Source organism: Hydra vulgaris, chromosome 10 (genome assembly GCF_038396675.1).
Source record: "Hydra vulgaris chromosome 10, alternate assembly HydraT2T_AEP".
NCBI lineage: Eukaryota > Metazoa > Cnidaria > Hydrozoa > Anthoathecata > Hydridae > Hydra > Hydra vulgaris.
The window spans coordinates 46,471,310-46,488,547 of record NC_088929.1 but is presented as its reverse complement, the minus strand read 5'-3'; the positions used below and the strand labels follow the sequence as shown (position 1 = coordinate 46,488,547).

The 17,238-nt window shown below is 25.1% G+C and overlaps 1 protein-coding gene across 1 annotated transcript; it reads right to left on the bottom strand.

Moving 5' to 3' along the window:
* Nucleotides 1-5,649: 5,649 nt before the first annotated feature.
* Nucleotides 5,650-6,267, bottom strand: LOC136086388 (uncharacterized). Its single transcript, XM_065808685.1, has one exon. The coding sequence runs from the start codon at nt 6,265-6,267 to the stop codon at nt 5,650-5,652; it is 618 nt and encodes a 205-aa protein (XP_065664757.1).
* Nucleotides 6,268-17,238: the final 10,971 nt, after the last annotated feature.

The window sequence follows — 17,238 nt, the reverse complement described above, 5'->3', positions numbered from 1 at the left end:
ATTTTCTGAAATAATTTAATATTTATTATAACTTGTTATAACTATTTTTAATATTTTATATAACTTATGAACTTTATAAACAATACTCATATTATATTATAAAAAGTGAAAATAAAATTATCAGAATTAAAAATATGATTGTTTTTAAAATATAAACAGTTCAAAATAGAATCACTTATTGAAAATACTCAAAGATTTTCAATAAGTGATGAATAATACAAACATCAAACACAGAATGATTATAACGACGACATTATTAAAATCCAATAAGCTCCAGTTTTATACCACTTTTACCACAAAATTTGATAAAACACTGAACTTTTCTTAGCTTAAAAATTTGATAAAACACTGAACTTTTCTTAACTTAAAAATTTGATAAAACACTGAACTTTTCTTAACTTAAAAATTTGATAAAACACTGAACTTTTCTAAACTTAAAAATTTGATAAAACACTGAACTTTTCTTAACTTAAAAATTTGATAAAACACTGAACTTTTCTTAACTTAAAAATTTGATAAAACACTGAACTTTTCTTAACTTAAAAATTTGATAAAACACTGAACTTTTCTTAACTTAAAAATTTGATAAAACACTGAACTTTTCTTAACTTAAAAATTTGATCAAACACTGAACTTTTCTTAACTTAAAAATTTGATAAAACACTGAACTTTTCTTAACTTAAAAATTAATTTATAGTTATAATAAATGGTCATAATAAACGATAACAATTAATAATAAAAAATAAATACAAAACACTAAAGAAAAAAAAGCAATGAAGTTGACAGAAAATTACCAGTTTTTTCAATTTCATGACTAGAAGTCTCGGTATCCATATTTATGCAAATATCACAAATATCTTTTGTAGCCATGCTAAGGAAAAACCTTTTTCAATTAAAACTTTAACCAAGTAATATCTGGATCCACCCAGTTTTCTATTATAATAATTAAATTGTTTTTTGACTTAAGTGGCCAATAGACAATATTCTCTTTGTCATTTACCCAGTGTAATGGAACCGTCACTTTATTCAAAACATTGTCTTCAGAGATGGTGACTACTTAATAAAATCTTTTAACAGGACTCAAAGAAAAATTAACATACAACATTTAACAACATATCAGCAATACTCACATGAACATTTAGGCAACATTTAATATTTACTTAACTTGCCGTTAGACAATATTATTAATACAGCTTCTTTAACATGATTTAAAATTTATGAAATTTATTGAAATGAAATAAAAATTAATGGACAGAAATTTTTTGTTAAGCCAAAAAAAATTAAACTATTCAATTTAAGATGAATTTTTGAAAGCTTTTGATACTGTGCTATTTAACATTTATTATGGAGCAATCGTAAAACAAAAAATCCTTTATCAACAGGTAAAAATGCACACTTAATCACTGTAGTTTTTATATCTTTGATACAAACAATACTCTTTAAATTATTTCTTAAAAAGTAAATATCAATGGATTTTGAATTTAGAAAAATGTCAAAGTACGTATCCAAATCCTTTTTTCTGTAATAGACGCAACTATATTTTCCTCCTCCTAAATATTCTTTTACTAAAACCACACCATGATAGGTTAAAAAACAATCATCTTTTACATTAGCTTGTACTTCATTAGAAACGGTTGAAGACAACTTCAGAAAATTCTTAGTTTCATTGAATGTTTTACATATTTGCACAATAGGACTCTGTTTTGAACGCACCAATCTTTTTCGTTGCTGTAAGTAATTCTCAAACTCAAAAGCTAATACATCATCAATAGGTTTATTTTATAACTGGTCATCGTCGCATATGTGCAAGAGATTATGTACATTGTAAACACAAAAACGTTCACCAAAATGTTTATTTGAATTAACAACAAAGTATTTTAAAAGTTTGCGAGCTCTGTCTAAATTTGAGTTTTTGTAATCTTTTTCACACAAAGATCTAATAGGGCATTTCCATTCCAGTGAGTTAAAAAAAATGAAACTTTATAACGAACATTCTTTTAATTCGAAAGATGGATATCACAAGAAGATAAGTGATATTTTGATTATCTAACTAAAAAAACGATAGAAGACAAGTGTTTCTTTATGTTTTAATTACCCAAACTTTGCAACAAATAAATTTTTTTTAAACAAAAAACAGAAATTTTTATTACATGTGATTATAATATTTAAAATTGATTTCATGGCCCAGATTTTTTTGATTCTTAAAGGTAATGATGTCTTTTAATTGTTCATTATCATAAATTGCAACTAAATAATATGGAGTTATTTTAAATTTTATTCCAAAAACGCCATTTTGAATTTCCGTGCGTGATTTAAAAGATCTAATTATTTAGAAAAGAAGTGTTCAAAAGTTTTAAATGAAAGTAATTTTTTTTACTTGGCGTATTTTTAGGTTACTGAATTAAATGGCGAAAGTATTTTTTTCCTTCTAAATATTTTAGCATTGTTTATTTGCATCACGCACAGACATATTACGCACGGACAAATATTCATCCGTGCGTGATAATTAATTTTCTTTAGCTTTATAACGTTTAAATCGTATATTTGCTAATTAATTAGTTTAAATATAATTTAGTTATATTGAAAATAGTTGCTTAAGATAATTTAAAATTAAAATGAACAAAGTTAAGCTTTCAATAGTTCAGAAAAAGTTTAGAAAGAAACATCCAGAATATCGGATTGCTGAAACTAATCGAATGAAAAATAAAAGAGCTAACATGAGCGGAAAGGAAAAAGAGGAAGTACGTCAAAAAGATTGCGAAAGAAAGAAGCGAAAGCGAGAGGTGAACCAATCTACATCTGAGATATTGAACAATCCTTTTTATCTCCGCAGTGTTTTGGGAAGGCACTTAAAAAAATTAATTCAGCATTACCTACCGATTCAAACAAAAGAAAATACCTTTTAAAAGAAGTTTGTAAGCGTAAAAATATACTACTGATTCTGATATTTCAGAATCAGGCCCTGACTACGCCAATTTGGACAATGCTAATTGAAAAGTTACTAATTTTTATTTGCGAGAAGACATTAGTAGAATGGCTCCAGGACGCAAAGATGTTGCTATTAATAAGAAAACAAAAGAGAAGGTATGACACATTGTTTATATGTAGGAATCGCATTTTATTTAATAAGGTTTTCAGTTTTTGTAAACAATTTTCGTTTTCTTTTAGAAACAAATTCGTCACATGCTGATTACGATAAAAGAAGCATATTTACTTTTTAAAAGTGAGCATATTAATTTAAAAGTAGGGAATTCTAAGTTTTCCGATCTGCAGCCATTCTATGTTAAACGATCTTCCCCACGATATTTGTCTTTACATATACCATAAAAGTTTCAGGTTGTTAACGAATGCCCTTCAAAATAAATTTAATATTATGTCAGACATAGTTGACAGATCTGTGTGTAATCAAAACAACCAATCTTGCATGTTTATGAAATGTAAAGCGAACTGTGGGTTGCCAAAGTTTGATGAATATGTTTTTAATGTAATAGACTCATTTGGTGACGATTCCAATAAACCGCTCTTTGTGTTTGACCAATGGTCTTCAGAAAATGCGCAGAAAACTAATCAACCACTAACATCTTTGTTAGAGGGGTGCGTATTACTGCGTCAGCAATTGCCAAATTATATACGTCATGTATATATAAAGCTATAACAAAGTGCATATTTTCGTTTGTGTCACCAAAATGTATCAGAAAATGAATTGATTATATAAGTAAGTAAAATAGTAATTTTATTTGTAGTATGATAACAAAACTTAATAATTTTATATTAATCTTTTTGTTATATTTATAAACTAAATATTCATCCATTTATATTTTTAGTTCTTCTAAAATCAGATGGTTTTCAGTGAAAATTACACCAAAGTGAAATTCAATCTGCTTTTTGAATTCATCAGCAACTAACAGTTTTCACTGCTGCATTTTGGAGTAGGAACTATACACATTCCTATGCCATTGTATCCGATCGTTTACTTTATGATATATATGCCGTCTTGTTCATTATCAAACAATTATTAATTTGTTATCATAATATTTGTAAATTATACTTTTTCACAGATAGTCCTTTATTGCAATTCAAAAACTCTTATGTCATGACAGCCATGAATAACTTGTATAAATTATCATCTAAACTTTTTTTTGCAACATCACTTGGAAAGGGAGCAGTTGATGGCATAGGTAGAGAAATAAAAAGAATGGTTTGGGCAACAGTAAAATCTGGAAACGATATTGTTGCAGTTTAGAAGATTTTGTGAGCATTACAAGGAAAAAAAATACCAAAATCAATGTTAGTCATTATTTAGAGAAAAACTTCAAAATGAAAGTTGTAGATATGAAACTTTTGATTATTAAATTTTTATTTTTTAGATCAATTTCGATTACAAATGAGTATATTACCGCAAACCAAGGTGAGATCGATGAGACGCTTCTCAAAGATAAGTTTAAAGTCAAGGGTATTCGTTGCCACCACTCTTTTCTTTTTAATATTGACGGTGCTTATATGGCAATTTGTAACCAATCAGAAATGGTAAAAATTGTTAAGAATTCATCATCTTTATTATTGATAAACGCGGTATCATCGCCATCTGAAAGGTACAAATTTAATACTATTTTCCCAGGTATATTAGAAATTTTTAATGATACGGCACATATTACATTTCTAAAAGAACAAACAATCTCATTTTTATATACCCATCTGTAGACGACCTCTCCTGGCATGATTTGTGTGAGTTAAAACCGTTAGCACCACAACCACATTTTGATAACCGTGGACACATTATTTTCGAGCCGAAGTGTTACAACTAAACTTATTGTTAAAAATTTGATATATTGTTTTTATCTTTAATGTATAATTAACTATATAATACATTATACATTTTTAATATAATACATTAAATTATTGTTTTTTAATCAAACTTGTATTTAATTAATTAGTATTGATATATATGTTATTCATGATAATCGCAATCAATTTACTGCCAAAAATAAAATCCAAAAATGACTAATATTTGCATGTTCCGTTCGTTACTTTTTTTTATCAAGGCGTAATTTTGGTTTAAACTACTATGGTGGAGCAAAGATACATCGTTGAATTCTATAACTTTATAATAATCTTTAAAAATGCTTGTATATATACCTATAAAAAACAAAACTCTCGTCAGTAACACATTTTCAGAGTAAACAGGGTTCATTTATTAATTTTTTATTTTTTGCTTCATTCTGTTCCGTGCGTGACTCCATTAAAAAATTAATTTATTCTATAATGAAGCACCCCATAACTACCATACCTTGTATAGGTAATATATACATTTGTGTCAATTAAATAAAAGTAAATCGGTTATAACAAATTGCATTGCTATAAAAACAATTAATGCAACAGATGCAATGTTCCGTGCGTAATTTTTTGAAAATGCCCATTAGCTATTGCAAAACTTAAAAAATGCTTATACATAGAAACATTTATTATTCCTTTTAACACAATTATCCCTGTATGCTGTAAGAAAGAACGCTGTTCAGATGCTTTCCACCTAACTAACTCAAAAAGCCCTCTTGGTTGTCTTGAAAAATTACTGGGCTGTTTTCCATTCAATTGAAGTAACTTATTTAAAATCTGATTAATCATACTACAAGACAATTTTTCCATGCTTAGTTATATTAAATTATATCCATTAATACTACCCTTTAAAAAATTGAGTATTCTACGCATAAGACCTAAACAAACTAGGTGCATATAATCTAATGGAAACATACTAACAAAATTTATTACTGATATATCTCTTAAAACAATTTTTTTGCGTTGATGACTTCTTTCATTTACATCTTTTTGAAAGTATTTATTATTGCAAAATTCAACATTTGAGCGCAAAATTGTAAATTTACCGTCCGCATAACCATAAACATCTCTATCTAAAACACTTTTCCCTACTTTTGTACATCTTTCACATAAATGGTAGCCAGTATGATATACAATACCTTTAAACATCATGCGTGCAGGTGCATCACAGTCAAAATCATGAACTTTAATGTGATAATTTTTGCCTAAGTAAGTCAATGGGGTGAGACATAATATCTTTAACTTATCAACCAAATTTTTTAAAAATATATGTAGATTTGGTTTACATGTACCACCAAATATTTTAATTATAAAATGAGTATAACCATGGATTCGAGCAAGAATAGGCCGTATTTGATATGAGCGAGACTTAAACAAAGGCATGCTATCTATATTTAAAGTCAATAAAACAACATCTTCAGAAATAGAATGCATACTAATTTGTTTATCTGGTCCCTTAATCCAAAATGAACATATTCTCCTCCACCATTAAATTGAAGAGTGGGAATATCACTCTTAGTTTAAAGTAATATTCTACAATCCTTTTGAACATGATGTTGATATTTAAGAAATATTCCTAATATTTCATAAGTACACTTCTGAGAACAATTGTTTTGCAAAGTCCACTTTTGAATTTTTGAACATAAAACATCATCATATTTATTTTGTTTTTTGGCATCAGATAAGTCCTCAGATGATTCACAACCGACTAAATCTTGAGAACCCTTGTGATTATAACATTTGAATTCAATATTATCCTTTAAGTTTTTTTCAAATGGTGATATTTAATTAGAATAATTGTTTTTAGAACACAGTATTTCTTCACTATGAAATAAAGTCACTGACACAATCATTGTATACATATAGAACTTCTTTTCTGCGCGCCTTCTATGATTTGCAACTAAAATTTGATATGATAAACCTATATAATTCAAAACATAAATGTGTAATGAATGCACATCTTCTGAGGTACCTAAAAGTCCTCATAAAAGTTTAAAGACAACAAATTTCCAAATTTTATACTGCCCAGAATAACAAACAGTGCTTTTGAGTTTTTATGTTGTAAATCAAAATCAAAGTCAAATGATGTAATTATTGCCATATTTTACATCTATATAGTGTTTTAGTATAAGTACTTATATTCCCGCGGTGTTCTGTGATAAGACCGTAAGGACTTCTGGGAGCACCTAAAATAACTACAAAAAATAAATCTATTTACATTAGTCATCAAAATATTTAAAATATGATGGTTTACAAAATTGTATCATTTTATTGTTAACTATTTTATACATATGATTTAATATAAGTAATACCTTGTGTTTGGTCTAGATTTTTTTTTCTTGTTTTATAAAAGAATAATCACTTGAAGAATCACTCATTTTTAAATATATTATAATAAATCTATGAATACTACACATAGATATATATATATATATATATGTATATATATATATATATATATATATATATATATATATATATATATATATATATATATGTATATATATATATATATATATGTATATATATATATATATATATATATATATATATATATGTATATATATATATATATATATATATATATATATATATATATATATATGTATATATATATATATATATATATGTATATATATATATATATATATATATATATAATATATATATATATATATATATATATATATATATATATATGTATATATATATATATATATATATATATATATATATATATATATATATATATATATATATATATATATATATATAAACCTTCATATGCAAAAAAATTTAAAAAGCTTGATGAAAAGATTAGCATCTGAAAGAATAATCAGAAAACGAAGGGGAAAAAAAAAATGATGAACTAAATTAGCAAAATTACTTATATCCGTAATTAATTATCCATATTTATATCTGTAATTAGTTACGGATATAAATATGAATAAAAATAAACGGGCAAAAATCGTTTATTTGACGTCTTTTATTGATTACTCTTTTTTGTTTCAAATTTATCCTTTTAAGACGCTTTTTGAACGTTTACAAAACGTTCTTATTTTCCTTGGACAAAAAACCTGGGAACTCTAAAAATCATAACATTAACAATAATATAACATTATTAATAACTATAATTAAAAAAATGGTATTAATAACAATAAAAATAATGGTATTAATTAAAAGGATGATGTTACTAAAAATAATGGTTATAATAAAAATAATGGTATTATTAAAAATTATATTAATAAAAATAAAGGTAATAGTAATAAAAAAAAATGATAATAATAACAATGGTATATTTAAATATATCTATACTTATACACGCTCACATACTTATATAAATACACACATACATACTTATATATATACATACATACATACATACATACATACATATATACATACATAAATACATACATACATACATACATACATACATACATACATACATACATACATACATACATACATACATACATACATACATACATACATACATACATACATACATACATACATACATACATACATACATACATACATACATACATACATACATACATACATTCATACATACATACATAGATACATACATACATACATACATACATACATACATACATACATACATACATACATACATACATACATACATACATACATACATACATACATACATACATACATACATACATACATACATACATACATACATACATACATACATACATACATACATACATACATACATACATACATACATACATACATACATACATACATACATACATACATACATGTCACACATACGCTTACATATATATACATAAACACACACACATCCATACACATACTCACATACAAACAGATACCCACACATGCATACGCTCATACACATTCAATTATTGTACAAGAACGACAAAAAAGCTGTACATCAATGTAAAAATTCTAAAAAAAAAAAGTATAAAATAAAAAAATATATAAGAGAGAGTATTTTTAATAAGACTATTAACAGTGATATATTGCTTCTATTGATGTTATTTTTCTAGCGTTTTTTTAATTTTTTGAAAACAATATATCGAGAATTTGAGTTTTTAGTTCTAAAAGAATGAGGGAGATTGTTCCAAGCATTGGTGGACTGATGTTTAATTGATTTGCTGCCAAATTTTATTATCCTAGAATGTTCAACAAAGATTTTGTTGCATGAAGAAGATCTTAGGAAGTAAGAATGTCAGTTACATATTTAAAGGAAAAATTTCTTGAAGGAAATTGATAGTTAATCAAGAAGATAATCCCATACAAATAAACAATCTAAAAAGTAATATTGTTGTTCGACCTAATAATTTTTGAAAATTTATACAGCAGAGTAACATTGTCAAATAGGTAATTTTGAAAGTAAATAATTTTAGGGGCTTTGTTTTGAAGTGAAACTGGCTGATTTAAGGGATTTTTTTTAATCCAAAATCTGACACGCATACCTAAGGCGCAATCCAAATATGGCATGATAAATACTCATAAGTGTTTCAAAATTTACGAAATTACTAATCTTGGCTAACATTCCAACTAATGGACTTAGCCTAGTCTGTAAGTAAGTTTGATGATACTTAAAAGAAAGACTCTCATCCAGCTAAACTCCAAGGTACTTCAAGTTTTTGAAAAAGTTATTATTTGTCCATTAATGTTAAAAGTGCATTGTTCCTTGCTTTTTTGGTTTTTGGTTTTAAAGAAACTATTTTAGTTTTTAAAGGGTTTAATGAAATTTTATTTGCTCTAAGCCAATTAATAACAGAAAGTATGACCTTCTTAGTTTTTAACTGCATTTTTTCAAGCGAAACTTCAACAATTTGCAGGTTAGTGTCATCAACAAAATGGTATGTTAAAACATTATTAATGCAGGTGTTTAGTTTGTTGATGTATACAAGGAAAAGCAGAGGTCAATATTGAACCTTGAGGGACTCCCGAAATTATAGTTTTGGTTAATAAAAATGTTTACTTAATTGTAACGTATTGAAGTCTGTTACTTAAGTAGGATTTAAACCATTTAAGTGGAATTCCAAGTACTCCATAGTATTGTAATTTGAAGAACATCGTGATTTACTGTATCGAATGCTTTTTGCAGGTCGTGGAAAACACCACAAATAAACTTATTTTTATCAAGGGCATTTCTTAAAGTTTCTGTAAAATCAAATAGTGCATGTGTAGTAGAATAGCTACGTCGAAATCCGTACTGTAATTTATGAAAGCAATTAAAGGTACCAAAAAAGTTGTACAGACTTTTGTACATAGTTTTTCCAAATATTTCTCCGATGTTGGATAACAAAGAAATGTTTATGTAATTAGATGGTTCAAGCTTTGACCCAATATTGTGAATTGGAATAATGTTAGCCATCTTAAAAACGTCAGGAAAATTTTTTTTTTAAATGAGTTATTAACCATTTTAGAGATTGTTTTAGATATAATAAAATAATAAGTATATTGAATCAAAGAAGCCCTCACAAGCCCAAACCAAACACAAATTAAAGATAAAAGAAGCACTTCACATAAAATGGGAAAGCCCCTCACTTAACAAACAAACTTAACATTATGCTATAAACTTATCTATATTTAATTTTATGTCAGTTTATTTATTTGTTTTTGGTTGGTTGGTTATTTTGATTGGTTATTTACCGAACTTTTTTGTAATAAATGTATTGGTTTATTATGTATAATTTTTGTCCATTATATTTCTCTGTAAAAACTTCTATTTTTTAATATTTATTTCAGAGTTTTTTTCATTATAAAATAATCTCTTGAAAATGTAAATAAATTTTACAAAACATGTCAAGAATAAAAAACATCAAGTTATTTCTAAAAATGATTAGTTATTTTATGCTATTACGACGTTCCAGATGTATATATATATATATATATACACCCACACACACACACACATATATATATATATATATGTATATATATTCTTTATTTCTGAACGATATCTTGAATTGTTAATTTTTATTTTTTTATATTTGTATCTGTATCATAAATATTGTAATAAGTAAAAAACAACAAAAAAAAAAAAAAAAAAAAAAAAGAGTTACATTTAAGAAATGGTTTGTAAAATAAAATTATATATATATAAATATATACATACACGTTTCTACATATATATATACATATATATATATATATATATATATATATATATATATATATATATATATATATAAAAATAAATATAAAGAACGCGGAAAGAAGACTAACAGGTCTTGTCACAGAGAAACCGCTATTGACTCCTTGTATTAATTAATGATTTGAAAGTTGTGTACTGAAACTTTTGTATTTTATTTATTACAATATTGTAAGTCTTATTGTAAGGCATTTTTTGGAGCTTGGTGAAAAGGCTAAGTTGGTCTTCTTCTAGCTCCAGTCATGTAAATGTTTGTTTTTAAAAATTACAATTGTAAGTTATTTTCTAATTGGCAACTTTATTTTCTTACCATAAAAATAGTGTTAAATATAAAAGCAATTGAATACAAGCAATTTAACTAATATTTCAAAAAATTACAAAATTTCTTTAAAATAAAAAAAAATCTCTTTAACTGTGTTCGTTTTGGCAATATTTTCTCGCATTTATATTAACAAAACTTTTGCGTCAAGACATGCATAAGTGATCATTTGTATTTTGTAAGATAAGCATTAGAGTGACACTAAATAGGGCCGAAAATTGAAAAAAATCAATAACCGCAATTGTTTATTCTGTTTTACCATATTTAGTTTGGTCATATACAAAAGTGCTACAAGTAAGTTTTAAAATTTTTAGGATTAGCTGAACTTTGTGATTTTCACAGACTAACATATTTTAAATTAAACTCATGTTTAATCTTCAAAAAAAGCATACATTTTACAGCTAATACTTATTTTAAATATACTTATTTTAAATATACAACTTTAGGTACCATTTTTATTTATAAGTCTATTTCTTAATTTTGTATTAGAGCGACGTAAAGTGCAATAGTATGACAACTTTAGGAGATCCACGAGTGGTTACTCATGCTTTCCTAAAATGATTTTCCAACTTTATAATCTTATTCTATTCGAATTGTTTTAGAAATATTTAATGCATTTAGATTATTAAAAACCTCATGCTCCGCTTTGGTGGATTTAAGAAAGGCAGGTCCATAGTAAATAGTTATATTAAATGCTACTGATATGCTATAGAGACAAAATCTTTTTTTCAGGACCCAGTTATTGAACGACTACGGATGTCATCGAACACTAGCGCACATATAGCATGAGAACAAATTAGCGCTGATATACCATTGCAACATTAGCGATTTTTATTTATCAAGATTTTTGTTACAGCGCTATAGTATAAACGTATGTCAATACAATTGCGCAAAATGTTTCACACTTTTATTAGCTTTAAAAGTCAACTTGAGACAGTCTTTTCTTATCTATAATTCTATAGGTTATATTTCACGCATTTTAATTTGCATGCAGTAAATTAAATAAAAAAATTGATAGCAGTAAAACATCGAATAATTTGTTTTAATAACAAAGTATTCTTATAAGAACAAAGAAGATAAAAAATATGTGTAGCTGCCATATAGTTAGCATTATTCTCACATTTGTTCAATGCAAAATTTTGATAGAGTTCTAAAATTATGCTTTAAAATTAAGTTTTAAGAAAACATATTAAAAGAATAAAGCGTTATAATGAAAGCCTTTTAAAAACTTTTACCATGTTAGATTATCATGTTATTTATGATGTAATAGATACCATGTATATGTAAAAAAGTATATATTTAAATTTTCTATATATATAAAAATTCTATAACTCTCTATAATAATTAGAAATATTTTTAAAATCATGGACGCACGTGCTTTAATAATAAGATTCGTTTTTGATCAGTGTCACACGTAAGCTTAAATAACTTCACTTATTCAGAATCGTGGTCAAACACAAGCATGAAATAAGTTGATTTACACTTCAACACACCTGAAATAATAAGATTTTGTAAATATAAAAAATAAAAACACTTAAATAAAAGTTTTCAGTTCATAAAGAAAACAGTTTAATCTCTCAACGGCATCGTTTCGTTTACCTAAGTGATCATAGATAAATGCACCAAAGTAATTTATAAACTTAATTTATCTCAAATTTTTCAAAGTAATCATGGATAAGCTGATTATATCGCAAATTTTAGAAATTTAAAACTGAAGCAGAAGAAATTGGTGAAGTGAAGAACTGGTAATACATACAAGCTTGTACTTTATAATGTATTCATTTGCAATGTTGATGTAGACTTTTGCAAATCTCTATTAACTTGTTTCCGGTTTGCTAACAAAAAAAAAAAAAAATCAATTAAAATCATGGCCTTCTAAAAATACAGACTTTAACATTGCGATAAAATATATTTTGACTGGAGGTATATAAATATAAATATTTATAAATATATACATATATATATATATATATATATATATATATATATATATATACATATATATATATATATATACATATATATATATATCTATATCTATATCTACATATATATATATATATATATATATATATATATATATATATATATATATATATATATCTATATCTATATATATATCTATATATATATATATATATATATATAAATATATATATATATATATATATATATATATATCTATATCTATATATATATCTATATATATATATATATATATATATATATATATATATATATATATATATATATGTATATATATATACATATATATATATAAATATACATATATATATATATGTATATATATATATATGTATATATATATATATATATGTATATATATATATATATGTATATATATATATATGTATATATATATATATGTATATATATATATGTATATATATATATATATGTATATATATATATATATGTATATATATATATATGTATATATATATATATATATATATATATATATATATATATATATATATATATATATATGTATATATATATATATATGTATATATATATATATATATATATATATATATATATATATATATATATATATATATATATATATATATATATATATATATCAGTATAATATATATATATATATATATATATATATATATATATATATATATATATATATATATATATATATCAGTGGCGGATCCAGCATTTTTTGGTCTTTGAGATAGCTAACTTCCAGACATGTAGCAAACTCCAAACATTTATATGTTTATACTTATGTCAAATAAGGATGCTTTGCAAAAAATTGCGATGATTGGAGGCTGGGAACAAAAAAGCCCCAATTTTTGTGCCCCCGCTGCCCCAAACGTGAGAGCAACAAGTTGATGAAATATATTTTGTACTGTTTTTAACTAGACTAATATTCATCTATAAGTTTTAAATTTCAGAGAAAAATATTTTAGCTTTCAAAAATTATGATCATATAAAGTTTAAATCCCCCTCAATTTGAGGGGGTTATAAATTTTATATGGTCATTATTTTTAAACGCTGAAAGATAATACTATGAAACTTAAAATTTATGGATGAATATAAGTCTAGTTGAGAACAGTACAAAAAATACTTCATCAACTTGGTGCTCTCACGTTTGGGGCAGAGGGGGCACAAAATTTGGGGCTTTTTTGTTCCCAGCCTCCAATCATCGCAATTTTTTGCAAAGCATCCTTATTTGACATATTTATAAACATATAAATGTTTGGAGTTTGCTCCATGTCTGGAAGTTAGCTATCTCAAAGACCAAAAAAAGCTGGATCCGGCTCTGTATATATATATATATATATATATATATATATATATATATATATATATATATATATATATATATATATATATATATATATATATATATATATATATATATATGTATATATATATATAAATTGTTAGCAAAAAATTTTTTTAACAAATATGAGTAAAAGTTCCAGGTAACAAAAGAAAAACTATTCAAACTTAGATGGGTAAAATATAATAGTTAAATTTTAACAAATATTTTAAATTTTTCTCTCACACAGAAGGTCTTCCATATAAAATCTTTAGCTGTGTATGAGATTTACTATACTATAAAAAAAAACTATTTATACTGAACTTCGTATAAAATGTTTAAAAAGGAAGTAATTAAGGTTTAAATAAAAAACTATAAATGACATAAATATAGAATAACTTGATTTTTGTTGGTAAGGAAGTTTTAAAAGAAATATGAAAATAATTACTGTCCCTGTTTGTGTAGGTGAGCTACATCAATAAGAAGTAAATTCTCATTTGAGAATTTTAACATTGGAAATAGTTTAAAAAAGTTTTATTTTTATGGCAATTGAAAACATGTTGATCAAATTTATTTGAACCAATACCTGTTCTGCATGTGTAGATATGTAGATTAGTTCTTCACTTTAGGTTATTAGTTTTATCAATCTATGTTGTCTTTCCATCACATCCATTACATGGTAGAAAATAAATAATATTTTTTGAATTACATGATATTGAGTTTTAATGCACCATACTTTACCAAATGATGTGGTAAAATGGTCACAAACTGAAGATACGTAGTACATAACTTACAACATATTGATACGCATTTTAAAACCTTGCATTTATCGATAATAAAAACTGGTTTCTTATTAAAACTTAATGTACTTATGTGTCTTAAAAAATTTTTTAGTTGGCGTTGTGATAGTACAATAGAAGTGTTTTCAAAAACTGATTTTAATTTATTGTCTTAAACAGACAGTTTCAAAATACCATTTAGAGTAGTTAACAAGTTTTCAAAATTAATATTTGCAAAATTTGTAGTTACGAAAGTTATAATTTTTCTCTTTTCTCTTTTTTGAGGTGCTGGTTCTTGTATTCGAGCTTTAAAAATTCCATAATTATTGATTTTACTGGGTAATTGCATCAAACTAAAAATTATTTTAGTTGTTGAAGTCTGATTTTCATTTTTAGTTGGATTGGATACGAAACAAATGATCCACTTAGCTAATGTAAATAGTATATTCTCCTTTGTATGTTTTGGGTGTTGGCTATTGTTATTTAGATAATCATGAGAATTTGTAGGTTTATAAAAAATATCTGTTTCAATAATGTTGTTATCATGTAGAATAACCGTTATGTCTAAAAAGTTTAAAAATTGGGACTGTGTGGTTTTCGTATATGAAATTATAGATTGTTCTTTTGCATATTTGATATTGGGGTGTAAAGAATTGAGACACTTTAACAACGAATTAACATTAACTGATTTTAATAAAGCAACAAAACCATCATCCATGTATCTTTTGAAATTGTTTTGAATACTCTCACATTAATTTTTATTGAAAAAATTTAGTAAAACTTTAGAAAATAATTTAACTTCTTCAAGATATCCTACAACTAAACAAGCATACGGTGGAGCCATTTTGTTCCCATAGCTGTTCCGATTAATTGGTTGAAAAACTCACTATTGAAAGTAAAACTATTGTTCTTTAAAATAAAATTCACGCTTTCTAAAATAAAAGCTTACAAAAATCTGATAGGTATATCATCATGAAGTTTATATATCCAAAACTTAACTGCTTCTAAACCTAGTTCATAAGAAATACTAGTATAAAGATTAGAAATATCAACACAATATAAAGTGGTATTATGGTACTCCATATTATTAGGTAGTACTCTAATAAAATGCCAATCATCATTGATATATGTTATTATTTTAGTACAAGAGGTGATAAGATTTTTTCAACGAGTTCACTAAGGCGTTGGGTAGGTGAAAAAGAATTTCCAACTATTGGTCTTCCATTTAGATCATCGGGGCATAAATTTAAACTTTATAAAAGAAGATTTGATGTGAACATTACCCGATTAGATTTATCTTTTACTAAGGTACATTGCTGTATTTTTTATCATAAAAACTGTTCATAGATGATCAATTTACTTGTAAATTCTTATAAATCGCATTTCATTGAAAATAATTTACCTTTGGTTGTCGGAGTAAACTTAGGACTTTTGGGTAGTAGAGATATTTGTGACATTGATAACTTCATTTTGGAATAATTTATAATTTTAGTAGTTATTTTTTCATTTTTACAGCTCGTTGGGGTCGGTGGTAGTTTTTTTATGGTAATTTATTATCAGATAGAGGTGAATCATTAATAAGAGAAGTGCTTGTTTATTGTATTTGTTGCACAGTTTCAAAATCCTGAATGTGTGTTGCGTGTTAAATACTATCTGTTCTTTTATCACTTCTTTCAGTTAATGATTTTGTTTTCTGTAGTATAATTTTATATTGTTTTTTTTATTTCATCGTCAATCATTTGAAGTTCAGATCCAAGTTTGTAACGGCGAATTTGTAGAACTTTACATTCAGACTGAGAAAGTTGAAGATCTAGTTTGCGGCGTATGGATG